This window comes from Mastigoproctus giganteus, chromosome 11, assembly GCF_048544385.1.
Source record: "Mastigoproctus giganteus isolate SK-2022 chromosome 11, ASM4854438v1, whole genome shotgun sequence".
NCBI lineage: Eukaryota > Metazoa > Arthropoda > Arachnida > Uropygi > Thelyphonidae > Mastigoproctus > Mastigoproctus giganteus.
This window is the reverse complement of record NC_143585.1, coordinates 143,619,670-143,635,132: the sequence shown is the minus strand read 5'-3', so window position 1 is coordinate 143,635,132 and position 15,463 is coordinate 143,619,670. Positions and strand designations below refer to the sequence as shown.

The window sequence follows — 15,463 nt, the reverse complement described above, 5'->3', positions numbered from 1 at the left end:
TCAAGAAGCCTGTGCTATGCACTGCTGCTCTTTCCCACCTGGCTAGTAGTTAGTGAGAGGCTTGTCAGTGGCAACTCAGTAATTGGCAAACTGGCAAACACCCAGTGATTCATGTCAGAGGCCTGAGAGCTTAAGAAAGAACTGTAACATATTAAAGAAAATATATGCATTGCCTTTTCTAGTTAAGGAAAATAATAATGAATTATATATCAAAGTAAATACAAAATAAAGCATTTATTCTAATTCGCTAATCTTTACAGTATATTATTGTTTCCCCTATAGATGATGTGGTATCATTTCCATTTGAAACTGAACTTCATTTAGCAACGTTACCTTTCTTATTAGTGATGACTCATATCGCTGACTGCTGTCAGTATCAGTTGACATTCCTGTCATTCTCCCCAGTGCCATTGGTTTCCAATACTTGTTTCCTTTAAAATTCAATCTGTGTATTACATTTTTAATTTTTACTGGTAACACGATTATGTCAAGAAATAAGAAAAGAGCATTAAGGAAGAAAAGAGAGTATTCAATGAAGAATGGGAATTGCAGTATTGCATTGTTGGAGTGAAAGATAAAATGATGTGTTTGCTCTGTGATGCCATATTAGGAACAGTGAAGAAATACATTGCATATCAGCATTATGCGGCTCATAAGGACAACAAATATGATAAACTGTTAGTGGCAGTTTAGCCACTGGTCCCACAGGAGTTAGTTATCGTTGGTGACTCTGTTGTCAGGGAGACGGGTAATATATTGTGTAAAAAGGATAGATGGAATAGGACCAGGTAGGTCTGCCAGGGGCAGACATACCCTAGTCTTGTTGATAAAGTTGTAAAGCATATATCATCTTTTAGCATTAGTAGAGGCATTTGATGCAAGAAAGCAAGCTTATGCGGCATCAGCCAAAAAAAAAAAAAAAAAGTAAAATAAATAAATAAAAAATAACCACTTCCACTTCACCCCTCTGTTCGTTCGAAATACCTGTCCAGCTGAGCCTTAAACTTATTTAGGCTATCAACTTCCACGACAAGGGATGGAAGTCTGTTCCACCTACCAACCACCCGCTGGCTAAAGGCAAATTTCCGCACATCTATCCTACATGTGTCTTTCCTCAATTTGAATTAGCATTAGCATTAGTAGAGGCATATGATGCAAGAAAGCAAGCTTATTCAGCATCAGCCAAAAAAAAAAAAAAAAAACCCTCTCCCATTTCACCCCTCCGTTCGTTCGAAATACCTGTCCAGTTGAGCTTTAAATTTGTTTAGGCTATCAACTTCAACAACAAGTGATGGAAGTCGGTTCCACCAACCAACCACCCGCTGGCCAAAGGCAAATTTCCGCACATCTATCCGACATCCGTCCTTCCTCAATTTGAATTTATGCCCTCTCAGGTGATTATTCTGAGCAAGAGGAAGAATCCCATCAGCATTGAGCATGCTCAAACCATTCAAGGCTTTGTACACCTCTATCAGATCACCTCGCTGGTGCCTGGTCTCCAGACACTGTAATTCGCAAAACTTGAGCCTTTTTTTGCAAGAGCACCCCTTTGTTCCATTCACTAATCTTGTTGCCCTTCTCTGTACTCGTTCCAGCAGCTCTACATCTTTCTTGAACTGAGGCCTCCAGGCCTGTATACAGTACTCTAGGTGTGGCCTCACCATTGCCTTATACAAGGGAATAATCACCTCCTTATCCCTGTTAGAAAAATTCCTATATATCATTGACAATACACCATGAGCTACTCTTGCAGCCCATCTGCACTGCTCAGAGAACTTCATATCTGCCTGCACAACCACCCCCAGGTCCCTTTCATTCTCTACCACTGTCAGTGTCGTACCACAGAGATGATATGTTGCTCTGGGGTTGCTGTTTCCTATATGTAGTACTTTACATTTGTCAATGTTAAACTTCATTTGCCACCTCTCAGCCCATCTGCTCAACCTTTCCAGATCCTGTTGCAGCAGCATAGTGTCAGTAGTGTCCTTGACAACCCTGCCAACCTTTGTATCGTCTGCAAACTTGGACATTAAGCTTGATATACCATCATCAATATCATTTATAAATACAGAAAACAATGGACCCAATACCGAACGCTGAGGGACTCCACTAATAACATTAGTCCACGATGAGCAGTGTCCATTGATTACCAACCTCTGTCTTCTCCCCCTCAACCACCCCTTTATCCATAGCAGCAATTTGCCTCCAATGCCACGCTGCTCCAATTTGTGCAGCAGTCTTCCATGTGCAACAGTATCAAAAGCCTTTCTAAGATCCAAGTATATAATATCAAAGTTATTCCCTGCATCCAGTTCTTTTGTGACTGTACCATAGTATCCAATCAAATTGGTCAGGCAAGACTTCCCCTTAACAAAACCATGCTGTGTCCGAGCTATAACTGAAGTCTTGTCTAGATGATCCTGCAGTGCTTCTTTAACCAGTGCCTCCATTAATTTTCCAGGAACAGAAGTTAAACTCACAGGTCTATAATTTCTTGTGCCAGCCTTTGATCCTCCTTTGTGAATTGGGGTCACATTTGCACATCTACAGTCCATGGGTACCTCCCCTGAGTCCAAGGAAGCTCTCATAATTATGGCTAAGGGTTTAAGGGCACAAAAGGTGATATTGTTGTACACGTTGGCACCAATGACATTAAGAGTAGGAGATCTGCAGTTCTCCTACTCTTAATGTCATTGGTGCCAACGTGTACAACAATATCACCTTTGACTTAACAAGCACAGGTCAATGTTGCAAAAAAGTCATGAGTTAGGGTTAAATTTGAAAGTGTCTGCAATTCTGCCCAGACACGATAGGAGGTAGTACATGATTGAGAGCCTTGTCAATTAATTCAGCCCTAGAGGGAATGTGCAAGGCTCAAGGGGTAGAATTTTTTTTCATGGTCTGAAACAAGAAAGACTGCTTCTAACAGGAGTGACTGCTTCTACAGGGAGGGGATACACTTAAATAGAAAGGGTGCAAGAATATTTGCTGATGCTATCGAGGCAGTGTTAGTGGGTTGGAAAACTGCTAGCTTGGGGGGGGATTCACAGACTAAAAGGTTAAAAGTAGCTGCAGGCAGAGGTGAAGGTGATTCTTGCACTACTTCTATTAGAATAAGCAGCGGCCTGAAGCGAGGGGTGCTGGGGGTTTCAGGGACTGATGGCAGTCATCGTGAAAGAGGTGGATATATGGTATGTGTTAGGGTAACTAAGAATAAGAATATGTGCATGTATACCAATGCTAGAAGTATAGTAAATAAATTTGATGAATTTGAAGTGTTGGTCAAGACATCAAAGGCGTATATTGTTGGGATATCAGCGATGTGGTGTCACACAGATATTAGGAATGCAGAATTGGAATTTGGGGAGTACAATGTGTACAGAAAGGATAGACAGGATAGGAAGGGAGGAGGTGTTATGCTGTTAATTAAGAAAAACATAAAATCAAAAGAAGTACATCCAGTAGATACAGATGAACAGTGCACTGTTGAGTCAGTTTGGTGTGACATAAGCACTGCAAAAGTTTAAATAAGGGTAAGAGTGTATTATAGACCTAATGAGTACAATGAACAATTGTACAGAGAAATAGAGTTCGCTAGTAAATCAGAATGTACGGAAGTCTGTTCCACCAACGAACTACCCACTGGCTAAAGGCAAACGTCCGCACATCTATCCTACATCTGTCTTTCCTCAATTTGAATTTATGCCATTTCAGGTGATTATTCTGAGCAAGAGGAAGAATCCCTCTTGAATGGGTTGAGTACACTGAATTCTGAAGGGATTCTTCCACTTGTTCAGATTATGAACCTAAGGGGGGGCATAAATTCAAATTAAGGAAAGAGATATATAATAGATATGCAGAAATTTGCCTTTAGCCAGCAGGTGGTTAATTGCTGGAACAAACTTCCATCTGTCGGTTTGGAAGTTGATAAGTTAAAGATTTTAAGGAGGAACTGGACAAAGTTATTATTATTATTATTATTATTATAATAATAATAATAATAATAATAACATTTAGAGGAAATGGTTGTGCGAATTTTTTTTTTTTTTTTTTTGGCTGATGCTGCATAAGCTCATACACTTGCTTTCTTGCATTACATGCCACCACCACTACTACTACTACTACTATGTCAGGACAAGGGAATGACATCACTGAAGCAACACAAAGTAGCATATATACTTGGAAGAAGCAATGTGGAAATCATAAAATAACGTATTTAGCGATGTGGAAATCATAAAAGAATGCATTGTTGAAGTTGTGGGATGTTTAGATTCAGCTAAGGTTAATAAGTACAAACAACTACCTTTTTCAAGGAGGACCATAACTGATCGGCAACATGAATTAGCTCATAATATAACAAAACAACTTCATGCAATATGCCAAAGCAAAGCCATTTATTATTCAATCCCCTTGGATGAATCCACTGACATTACTGACTCTGAGCAGGTGTTATTTTTTATTCATGTTATAACTGCAGAATTTCATTGTCACGAGGGGTTACTGACTTTAGGTACCCTTACTGCCAGAATATGTGGAATTGACATCTTCACCATCTTCAAAGAAAAATTCCGTGAAGTGAAATTGAATTTATGTAATTTAGTAAGTGTATGCACAGATGTCACACCTTCCATGAAGGAAAACATGAAGAATTTGTTACGTTACCACAGAAAGACTTGCCAGATCCAGATACTTTGATTTGCTTTCACTGTATTCTTTATCAGCAGAATCTTTGTGCCAAATCTACTGTTTTAAGTGTAACATTAAATAAAGTTATAGGTATTGTAAACTACATTTAAGCTAATACATCATGACATCGGCAATTTCACAACATGCTTCAGCTTAATGATGAAATATTCAGCATGGATCTGCCATATCATTCTAAAGTGTGCTGTTTGTCCGAAGGACAAATACTTGTCAAACTTTTATCTTTGCAAAAACAAAATCAAGGTTTTTTTCAGGAACTGAATCAACAGTACGAATTGTCAAAAGTGGAATCATGCAGAGATATTGCATTTTTGTGTGATATAATATCAAGGCAAAATGAACTGAATATTTTTTTGCAAGGTAAAACCCAACCTAAATGTGAGATGTGACTTAAAATACAAGCATTTTGGAAAATCTGACCTTTTTTTTAAAACCTTGCTTAGCCGATTGGAACTTTCAGCTGAACACTTTCCTGAACTGGCAAAAGTAATTAATGAACAGGATACAAACAAATCATTAAGGAAATGCGACATGAAAGAATACACAGCTGTTCTAGACTCCCTGATTGAAAAATACAATGAAAGGTTTGCTGATTTTGAGAAACATGATCTCGCACTGAAACTAGCTTTTCAACCACACCTGGTTGTTGTCTCTGAAGCACCTGATGACTTAGATGGAATTAATTGAGCTCTTATAAGATAGTCTGGTGTCTCTATTTCACGCGAAGAAGGACCCTCTTTAAATATGGAAAAATGCTGTTACCACGTCTACATCAACATGCTCATCGAATGTTTTCTTGTTTTGGCACAACCTACTGTTGTGAATCAACATTTTCATATATGACACAAATAAAAACAAGCTTGAGTTCTCAGATGAAGGATATTCACTTGGAGGACCAATTAAAATTACGCTCAAAGATGTTGGAATCAAATATCAGACTACTATCTGGCATTAAGCAGTCACAAAAAAGTCATTAAATGGTTTGTTGTCTAAATTCGTCCATTTTTAGTTTTGTTATATCATCTTTGATAAACAAATAAATGTCTTGACTAATTTTTTTTGTTTAAATTCCTCATACAATAACAGGCTGTAATTAAAACTGTAAATATGCCTACAAAAATATAACTTTTTTTTTTGTATATATTTAATTCTCAGCATGTGGCTTAATAGTATCTTGGTTAAATAAAATTTGGCCTTCCAATGTAAAAAGATTTCCCACTCCTGTCCTGGTCTCATAACAGGACAGTTAAATAAGCCTAATGATAAGTAATTGAAGAAAATTAGCAGATATATTTACCTATGGATGGATGCTGATATGGATACTGATGGACTGATTGGGTAAACTAACCTTATTCAATTGAAATAAGTAAAAATCATACTAGAACAAAATCACTGTGTTAAATCACATTGGTTCCGAATTACTCATTTCCAATCTCATTGTGATGAGGAGCAAGATTTAGAAAAATATAAATTGTTTTTTCTACACACATACACATTAGTACCTATCATTGATTTTATTTTATTTTTTATTTTATTATTATTTATTTATTTTATTATTATTCTCTATTTATTTATTTTATTATTATTTATTTGTTTATTTTATTATTATTATTATTATTTGTTTATTTATTTTTATTTTTTTTCAGGTTTCACAAACAATAACTCGGGGTGGACCACGCTCACAAATTGCCATACCAGCACAGGGCATGATTGAGTTTCGAGATTCTCTCACAGATCTATTAGAAGAATTTGGTACAGATGATGATGGTAAGGCGTGGGGGGGAACTTAACTCAGCAGTTGTGGTGAACCCAACTGTATGATTGTAGAGAACAGACAGGAACCCAACTTTTTTATTTCTGGGGAAAAGGGTTACCCCATTTCTTAATTCTGTTTGTTGACCCTTTAATAATGGATTGCAATACTTATTTCAAAATACTTTTTTTTTTACACTTATTGATTTCAACAGAACAAAACATTAATTCTACTGGAACTAAAATATATATACAGTAAACCCCCGCTATTCGCGAGGGTTACGTTCCTGAGAAATGTTGCGAATACTGAAAACGTGAATACTGAGTTATGGCTCCCATAGAAATAAAGGGGTTCCGTTCCCAAGTATGAAATATATAAGAAAAACTAGTCTAAAATTTTGTCTATGTATGTATTATATGCACCTTCATAATATGACTATGTACATAGATAGTACATAGTGAAATGCAAGCATATGGCATCGAAATGAAAATAAGAAACAATTTAATATTAAATGTAATATTTATTAGAAATTTCAAACAAATCTTTCAAACCAGCACCTTTGCTAGCTAAAACACTTATCCCACCAGTGCTATCACCAGTTTCGCTAAAGTGTTGATAAAGGAGTTTTGCCTTTTCACGAATGATGAGTGAACTTAATGGAATTTTATTTTGAGTTCGGTCTTCTATCCACAGATTTAAAGCTTTTTCCATTTTTTTCTAATTTAACATCACGAGTTACAGAGCAAAGTTTTGAAGAAATTAGCGCGTTTTCACGGACCCTACGGCGGATTTTTTCTTCCAATTTTTTGATTGATCATACCGTTGACTCATTGATTTGATAATATTTTGCCACTGAGGAGACACTTTCACCATTAGAAATTTTATCTAATAACTCAATTTTATTCGCTAATGTCATCACCTTCTTTGATATTTTCACATTTCTCTTGTTATTCTTAGCCATATTTTTGTAGGGGTTAGAAAGAACGTGTCCACAATAAAGTCACTTTCTTCCGTTAACACACTCGAAAAAATCTGTTTTACACTGCAAAACAGTAGATTTATCATTTTTGTAAGCATATCAATTTATAAATTGATAAATTTATTCAATTTATAAGCATAGAAATTAAAAGCATACGACGAAACCTTCCATGACAAGCGCATAACACATACAGAACAAGGATTAGCGAGAAACATCCACGCTCACGATTTTGTCACCCCTCTCCTCCCACCCACTGAGCACTGTTTTGACCAGGAAAGATAATTTTAGCCACGCTCATGTTTTTTTTATGTCGGAAAATATTCACGGCGCTTTAAAATTCACATTTTTTTAGGTTTCATTTTATATTAAATCGGCGATTGCGAATACGCGAAACCGCGAATACAGATACCGCAAATAGCGGGGGTTTACTGTGTTAGGCATTTTAACTTTTTATTTGATTTTTTAAAATTTTTCAGTCTCTTGGGCCATCACTCATATCAGTCACGGGAAAGTGCACTATCATATCCGGGTATCATCATAAGGGGGAGGTGACGACCAGGTTTTTGAGTTTTTTTTTTTTTTTTTTTTTAGATAGACCTAGAAACACTTATACTCATGGTTGTGGTTCATATTTCCTCTCTGCCTCCCCCTGTGTAACTGACATTTTACATGGAAAATACCTCCAGCTTAAAATTGTTTTCTCAGTGCCACAGGGGGATAGGAGGGGACTCACTTGAGAGCCCCTTGTTAAATATATCCAAGGTCCTTGTTTAACATTGCAGCACATCCCTGAATATCCACATAGAGAAAGAGAAGTTAAACATAAGCTTTTCTCTTGTATGATTGGTAATAGTTTGACACTGTTAATTATAATCACTTTGAATTTGCTAACAAATGAAGTAAGCCACAAAAATTTACCTGTGAAACATTGTTAAAATGTGTAGAAGGAGAACCAGCTTCAAGTGTAGGAATGAAGCATGACTGATTTTCTCGTGTAAAAATGCTCCAATCAAAATTAACATGACAGCAGCTACTTAGACGGTTATACGTTTGGTGAATGGGCACAACTGCAGAATTTGGATCACTAAAAATTTACATGTTGTTTCAGAGGGATAGTTTCAGGTTGAACGTGTGGTGCACGATTTCCCATCACAACCCCTCGGTACGGGAATGGTGAGGGACCTCTCAGTGACACTGTTGATCTTCCAGATTAGCATCTCGGAATCTGACACCCACATCTTAGGTTCCAGCTAACACCATAGGAGTCCAACTTGTTTGCCATGTGCTGCAACCTGTGGAAATCAGAGAGATGGATCCTGGTGGTTCAGGGGCCCAGCTTTAACACACACACCACTTTGTCCCCTACTTCGATAAGATGGCTGGTCCTTGGTGGTTTGTTCAGGGTCAGTTGTCTGGTGGATTTTCCTGTGGGGTGAACCATATCAGTACCATGTCCAACCCCCACGATCTGATGGATGAGATACAGGCTGGCAGTGGTGCAGGTGTGTGCTTGGGTAGCCCTGACATCCCACATCCAAGCACATTTTTTGCTTGTCAGATAGTGAGTTTCCCTTTGGGCAGGTGGGGAGCCTGGATACTGAATAAAAAACTAAACTACCATGAATCCTGATAATACAAACCTTTTTTCTGGCCTCCTAACAAGGTCATCCCTACCAGAACAACTAGATGTTGACCCGGATATCGTCACCTCAGTATAAAGACAGAGAACCAAAGTTATATCAGGTCACACACCTGAAGGAGAGCCTGCCAATCCTTCTTTATCCAGAAGGATTTGGCAGGCTGTCGACAGCTGTTTTCTGAAGACATTCTTGCCAAAATGAAAAATGGCAAGTGCTCAGAACAGCTCCTTCAAGCCACCTCTGTTGGGAGAATGGCAATCACTGTTATACCCCTTAAGACACTAAATTCGTTGTGAGGCATCTGAACGTGATCTTCTAAATGTTTCCAAACAGGAGATCTATTCTGAGTTAAAGATGCAAAGCTGCTAAACAAATACAAGGGGTTTCCGAAAAGTAAGGTTACACATTTTTTTCTTAATAATGGTGAAAGGGAATGAGGTTGAGTCATTGAAGGGGTCAGTGTGTTAATTGTCTGACAGCACCAGGTGTTCCCCCATCTCTGCTGAGGGGTCAGTGAGATGTTCTTCCCCAATGTTAGAGTACCATATCAGAGGAAAGGATGGTTTGCACCAAATTTCCAATGCTTGCTTTGCTAACTGGACAGGAGTTACAAGCGATTTCCGAAAAATAAGATAACAATTTATTCCCTTAATAATGGCGAAAGGGAATGAGATGAAATGCGGTGGACAGATAGACCCATTAATAACGTTCAAAAAGACCACCAATGCAGTGTTGCGGTACTGTCACCTCACAGCAAAGCTGCTAAACAAATACAAGGGGTTTCCAAAAAGTAAGGTTACACATTTTTTTTTTTAATAATGGTGAAAGGGAATGAGGTTGAGTCATCGAAGGTGTCAGTGTGTTAATTGTCTGACAGCACCAGGTGTTCCCCCATCTCTGCTGAGGGGTCAGTGAGATGTTCTTCCCCAATGTTAGAGGAGTACCATATCAGAGGAAAGGATGGTTTGCACCAAATTTCCAATGCATGTTTTGCTAACTGGACAGGAGTTACAAGTGATTTCCGAAAAATAAGATAATTTTTTCCCTTAATAATGGTGAAAGGGAATGAGATGAAATGCGGTGGACAGATAGACCCATTAATAACGTTCAAAAAAACCGCCAGTGCAGTGTTGCGGTACTGTCACCTCAAGGTGCAATGAATTTAAAGCAGGCTGTGTTGACATTGAAGATCGACATAGGTGGGCAGGCCTTTATCATGCAAGACAGAAGACAACATTTCATGCATGAAGGGCATCGTCCTTGAAAACAGGCGAGTGAAATTGCACAAATAGTGAATATGGGTAAATCGACTGTTCACGATAAGTTTGCTGCCGCTGGGTGCCTAGACAATTGTCAGAGGAGGACAAAGCAAAACCCATGGGGATGTGTATGGAGAACCTGTTGCGATATAGCGACGGAGGAAAGGATTTTCTCGCTCGCATAGTCACAGCAAATGAAACATGGGTTCATCACTTTACCCCGGAGAGCAAACAAGACTCTGACCTGGAAACATCCACACAATCTCCTGTGTGCAAAAAAATTCAAAACTGTTCCCAGTATCCAAAAAGTCATGGCCACAGAGTTCTATGGCCATGACTTTTTTTCCAAGGCATTCTATTGGTGGATTTCTTGCCAAAGGGAGGAACAATCAATGCACAGCTTTACTGTGCAATGTTGGAAAAACTGAAAGCCAGCATTCAACGCAACCGACCAGGACTCCTGACAAGCGGCATGATTTTGTTGCACAACAATGCAACTCCACACACTCCCCACACCACTCTTGAGTGGTTGATCTGTAATCGTTGGGAAACTGTCACATTCCCCCCTACAGCCCAGACTTAGCACCTTCAGACTTTCATTTGTTTGGCCCTCTGAAAAAACACCTTTCAGGAAAGCATTTCATCACAGATGAGGAGGTTCATTAGACGGTGCGATGTTGGTTGCTGCACGTGGGCACGGACTTCAGTACTAGTATTGATAAACTGATCCATCGTTGGGACAAGTTCATCAATAAAACTGGAGACTTTGTGGAGAAGTAGTACATGTTCACTTATTTCTTGGTGTGTAATTTCAACTTCGTATTATTAAACATCATTCCCTTACTTTTCGCAAGCCCTCGTATTTGTGCATGGCGATGGGAATCTATTCCCCACCAGAACACATTCTTACTTTCACTTCGCTAACATCTAATTCAGTTATAGCTGATTATCTTCGCTGCCCAATATAACTATAGGTGCCAAGCCCATACTCACCAGATGTGAGTATGGGCTTGGCACCTATAGGTTCTGAGCTGGAAATCATCATTCCTCTCTTTCTTGGTGATTCATTTCTTCTCTCTCTCTCTCTCTCTCTCTCTCTCTCTCTCTCTCTCTCTCTCTCTCTCTCTCTCTCTCTCTCTCTCTCAGGGTAACTCTGGAATTTTTTTTTTTTTTTTTTTTGTCTGGTGCAGCATAAACCTCTGGCTTCCTTGCACCATATGGCTAATAATAATAATAAAAAAAAAATAATAAAAAGTTTCAGAAATATGTACATTCACAAATGGCCTCTCGGGGTGCTTGTGCATATGCTCAATATAGTGAAAGGGCTGTGGAACCACAATATGCTTATTTGAAAAACCAACATATATAACCTTCCAAGAAGTGCCTCCTGTGTATTCCTGAGCATGCCAGAGTTGGAAAGAGGAAAAGGGAATACAAAGATTAAAGGTGCAGCTGAACATATCATATCAGGAGATAAGAAAAACAGTGAAACCAATGAATACAAACAAACCTGCATATGCCCAGAAGGTTGCAGGGAGATCTTCCATTGGAAAACATCTGAAATGAAGATTCCACCTAAATTACTCCCGTAATTACCCACTATAAGAAATCTTCACAGAAGGACCAATCAGCTGCCACTAAAATATCTCCTACCTCCTAATGCTGTATCCCTTTACCAAAATCTGATGGTAAAGGGAAACACAAAAAGCTGTAGTATCTTAAGAAAAAAATACATGTCGAGGTGAAGGAGGCACCAAATGAATCAGCCTTGGAACTTTTTTACTGAAGAAGAAATAGACACTGATCAGCAGTCCTTCTTTCCCAAAAAGGTTAAATCCAAGGCTGAGAAAAATAAGCCGAAATAATGGAGCATTCCCAGAATGAATTGCAGATTCTAGTGAAATACCAGTGACATCAAGGCCCTCGTGGAAAAGCATGAGCCAGTTTGCTTTTTCTTGCAGGAAATGTATATGGACCCAACTTGCATAACCTTACTATCATTCACAAGGACAGGTAGAGAACCTTGCTCATGGAGGAGTTGCTATCCTCGTGGGCAACTAGATCCCCCATTCAGCCTATGATATTTACAACTTGCAAAGAGGCAGTAGCAATCAGAATTGCAGTTGGGTTTTATTAACAGTCTGCTCCATTGACTTGATGATCTTATCATGTAATTAGGGGATTTCAGTAACACCCTGTGGGGTAATGCTGACATATCAAAACTATCACCCTATCACATTTTGAGCAAAACTTGGAGAGAATGGGTCATTGCTCATCTTAGAAGCAAATGATCTTATATTCAATGTGCAGAAACAACCCAAGGAACAGATTCACATTGAACCACGTAATCTGGAAACACGAGTCAGAGATGCTTCCCTAAAAGAAGAGCATCTAATGATGTCTGTGTTCTTCAACATAGAAAAACGTGACATAACTTGAAGATTTTGTATTTTAAAAGACCTTTACAACCCTCCATCTTAGAGGTCATCTCTCTGTTTTCATTAGAAACTTTTTATTCCATCAATCATTCCAAGTTTTTGTAGGATCCACCTTCTCTTGACCTTTCTCCCAAGAGGAGGGAATGCCTCAAGGATCAGTTTTAAGTGTTACGCTTTTTGCCATTAAAGTGAATTCCACTACAGAACAATTTCCTCCAGTTGTAAATAGCACCCTCTAAGTTGATTACTTTAACATATATTCACAGTCATTCAACATGTGGATTACTGAAAGACTACAACATGCTATTAATCACTTGAATACCTGGCCATTGACAACCTGTTCAATTAATGCAAATGGTCTTTGGCCACTGCAAAAGACCATTTGCATTAATTTTTGTTGCAGGTGCTTCACCCTGAACATGACTACTTGCACTGGTGCAGGTCCCAGATATACACATAAATAAATAAATTTGATGAATTTGAGTTATTGCTCAAAACATCAAAGGCAGATATTGTTGGGATTTCAGAGACGTGGTGTCACACAGATATAAGGAATGCAGAACTGGAATTTGGGGAGTACAATGTCTACAGAAAGGATAGACAGGATAGGAAGGGAGGAGGGGTTATGCTATTAGTTAAGAAACACATAAAATCCAATGAAGCCAGTCGACATCACTGGACAGTGCAGTGTCGAGTCAGTTTGGTGTGACATAAGCATTGGGAGATCAAAATTGAGAGTAGGAGTGTGCTATAGGCCTAATGACTCTGATGAGTATAATAAGAAACCGTACAGAGAAATAGAGTGGGCCAGTAAATCAGAGAGTCTTATAATGGGGGATTTTAATTTCCGAGATATTGACTGGAATTTGGGGGCTGGTCACTCACACACTAGCAAGGCTTTTGTGGATTTATTGGATGATTGTTTTCTACATCAGCATGTTCGGGAGGCAACTAGAGGGAGTAATACTCTTGATTTGATTATCAGTAGTGATTCTTCATGCATTAAGAATCTGCAGATAAATGAACCACTAGGTGGCAGTGATCACAGTGTTCTGAAGTGGGAGTTACTCAAAGAGGTAACTACCATTAGGGGTAAAGGGAATGGGTATTGCTTTCGTAAAGGCGACTACAATGGACTGAGACAGTATTTAAATTCTATACAGTGGGATCAACTGATGATGTTACCAACAGCAAATTCAAAATGGGAAGCATTCAAAGAACTTATCTTGCAAGCTACTAGGCTTTACATACCAACTAAGAAATATTGTTCAAGGTTTTGGCCTAAATGGATGTCAGATGAACTGACGAGGCATATGGCAGAGAAGAAACATGCATGGGATACATACAAATTAACACGTGACACAGAAGCCTATGATAGATACAAGTTGATCTGTAACCAAGGAGGTTAGGCAGGCGAAGGCAGATTACGAGAGATCCTTGGCAAGCGATGCAAAGAAAAACAGCAAAGAGTTCTTTACTTATGTAAACTCTAGAAGGAAGGGGATGGATCAGATTGGTCCACTTGATATTGATGGGTCAACTGTTGATGACCCTGCTCAGGTAGCTAACAAACTAAATGAATATTTTGCATCGCCATTCACAGATGAGGAGTTATTCAGCGAGGGGAATGCCAGAGGTGTATTCAACTCTAGCAGTAAGCTAGAGAATCTTGTAATAACTGAGAGTAAAGTGGAGGAGAAATTGTTGAAGATAAACACAAGAAAGGCACCTGGGGTTATATTAAAGGAGGCAGCAAAGGAAGTAAGCAAACCCTTAGCCATAATTATGAGAGCTTCCTTGGACTCAGGGGAGGTACCCATGGACTGGAGATGTGCAAATGTGACCCCAATTCACAAGGGAGGATCAAAGGCTGACACAAGTAATTATAGACCTGTGAGTTTAACTTCTGTTCCAGGAAAATTAATGGAGGCACTGGTTAAAGAAGCACTGCAGAATCATCTAGACAAGATTTCAGTTATAGCTCGGACACAGCATGGTTTTGTTAAGGGGAAGTCTTGCCTGACCAATTTGATTGGATACTATGATGCAGTCACAAAACAACTGGATGCAGGGAATAACTTTGATATTATATACTTGGATCTTAGAAAGGCTTTTGATACTGTTGCACATGGAAGACTGCTGCACAAATTGGAGCCAATAACACCCAAATCAAACAAACAAACAAATTGGAGCAGTGTGGCATTGGAGGCAAATTGCTGCTGTGGATAAAGGGGTGGCTGAGGGGGAGAAGACAGAGAGTGGTAATCAATGGACACTGCTCATCGTGGACTAATATTATTAGTGGAGTCCCTCAGGGCTCAGTGTTGGGTCCATTATTGTTTTCTGTATTCATAAATGATATTGATGATGGTATATCAAGTTTAATGTCAAAGTTTGCAGACGATACAAAGGTAGTCAGGGTTGTCAAGGACACTACTGACACTATGCTGCTGCAACAGGATCTGGAAAGGTTGAGCAGATGGGCTGAGAGGTGGCAAATGAAGTTTAACGTTGACAGATGTAAAGTACTACACATGGGAAACAGCAACCCCAGAGCAACGTATCAATTCTGTGGTACTACACTGACAGTGGTAGAGAATGAAAGGGACCTGGGGGTGGTTGTGCAGGCAGATATGAAGTTCTCTGAGCAGTGCAGATGGGCTGCAAGAGTAGCTCATGGTGTATTGTCA

The 15,463-nt window shown here is 39.0% G+C and overlaps 1 protein-coding gene across 1 annotated transcript in view; it reads left to right on the top strand.

Annotated features, from left to right (window-relative positions):
• The window catches only part of LOC150078492 (transcriptional regulator protein Pur-beta-like), a 247,945-nt gene that overhangs the window by 157,598 nt on the left and 74,884 nt on the right, over positions 1-15,463 (top strand). Inside the window, exon 7 of the mRNA XM_090384653.1 lies at positions 6,351-6,471. Coding sequence (XP_090240779.1) covers positions 6,351-6,471 — 121 coding nt within the window. The remainder of the gene's footprint in view (positions 1-6,350; positions 6,472-15,463) is intronic.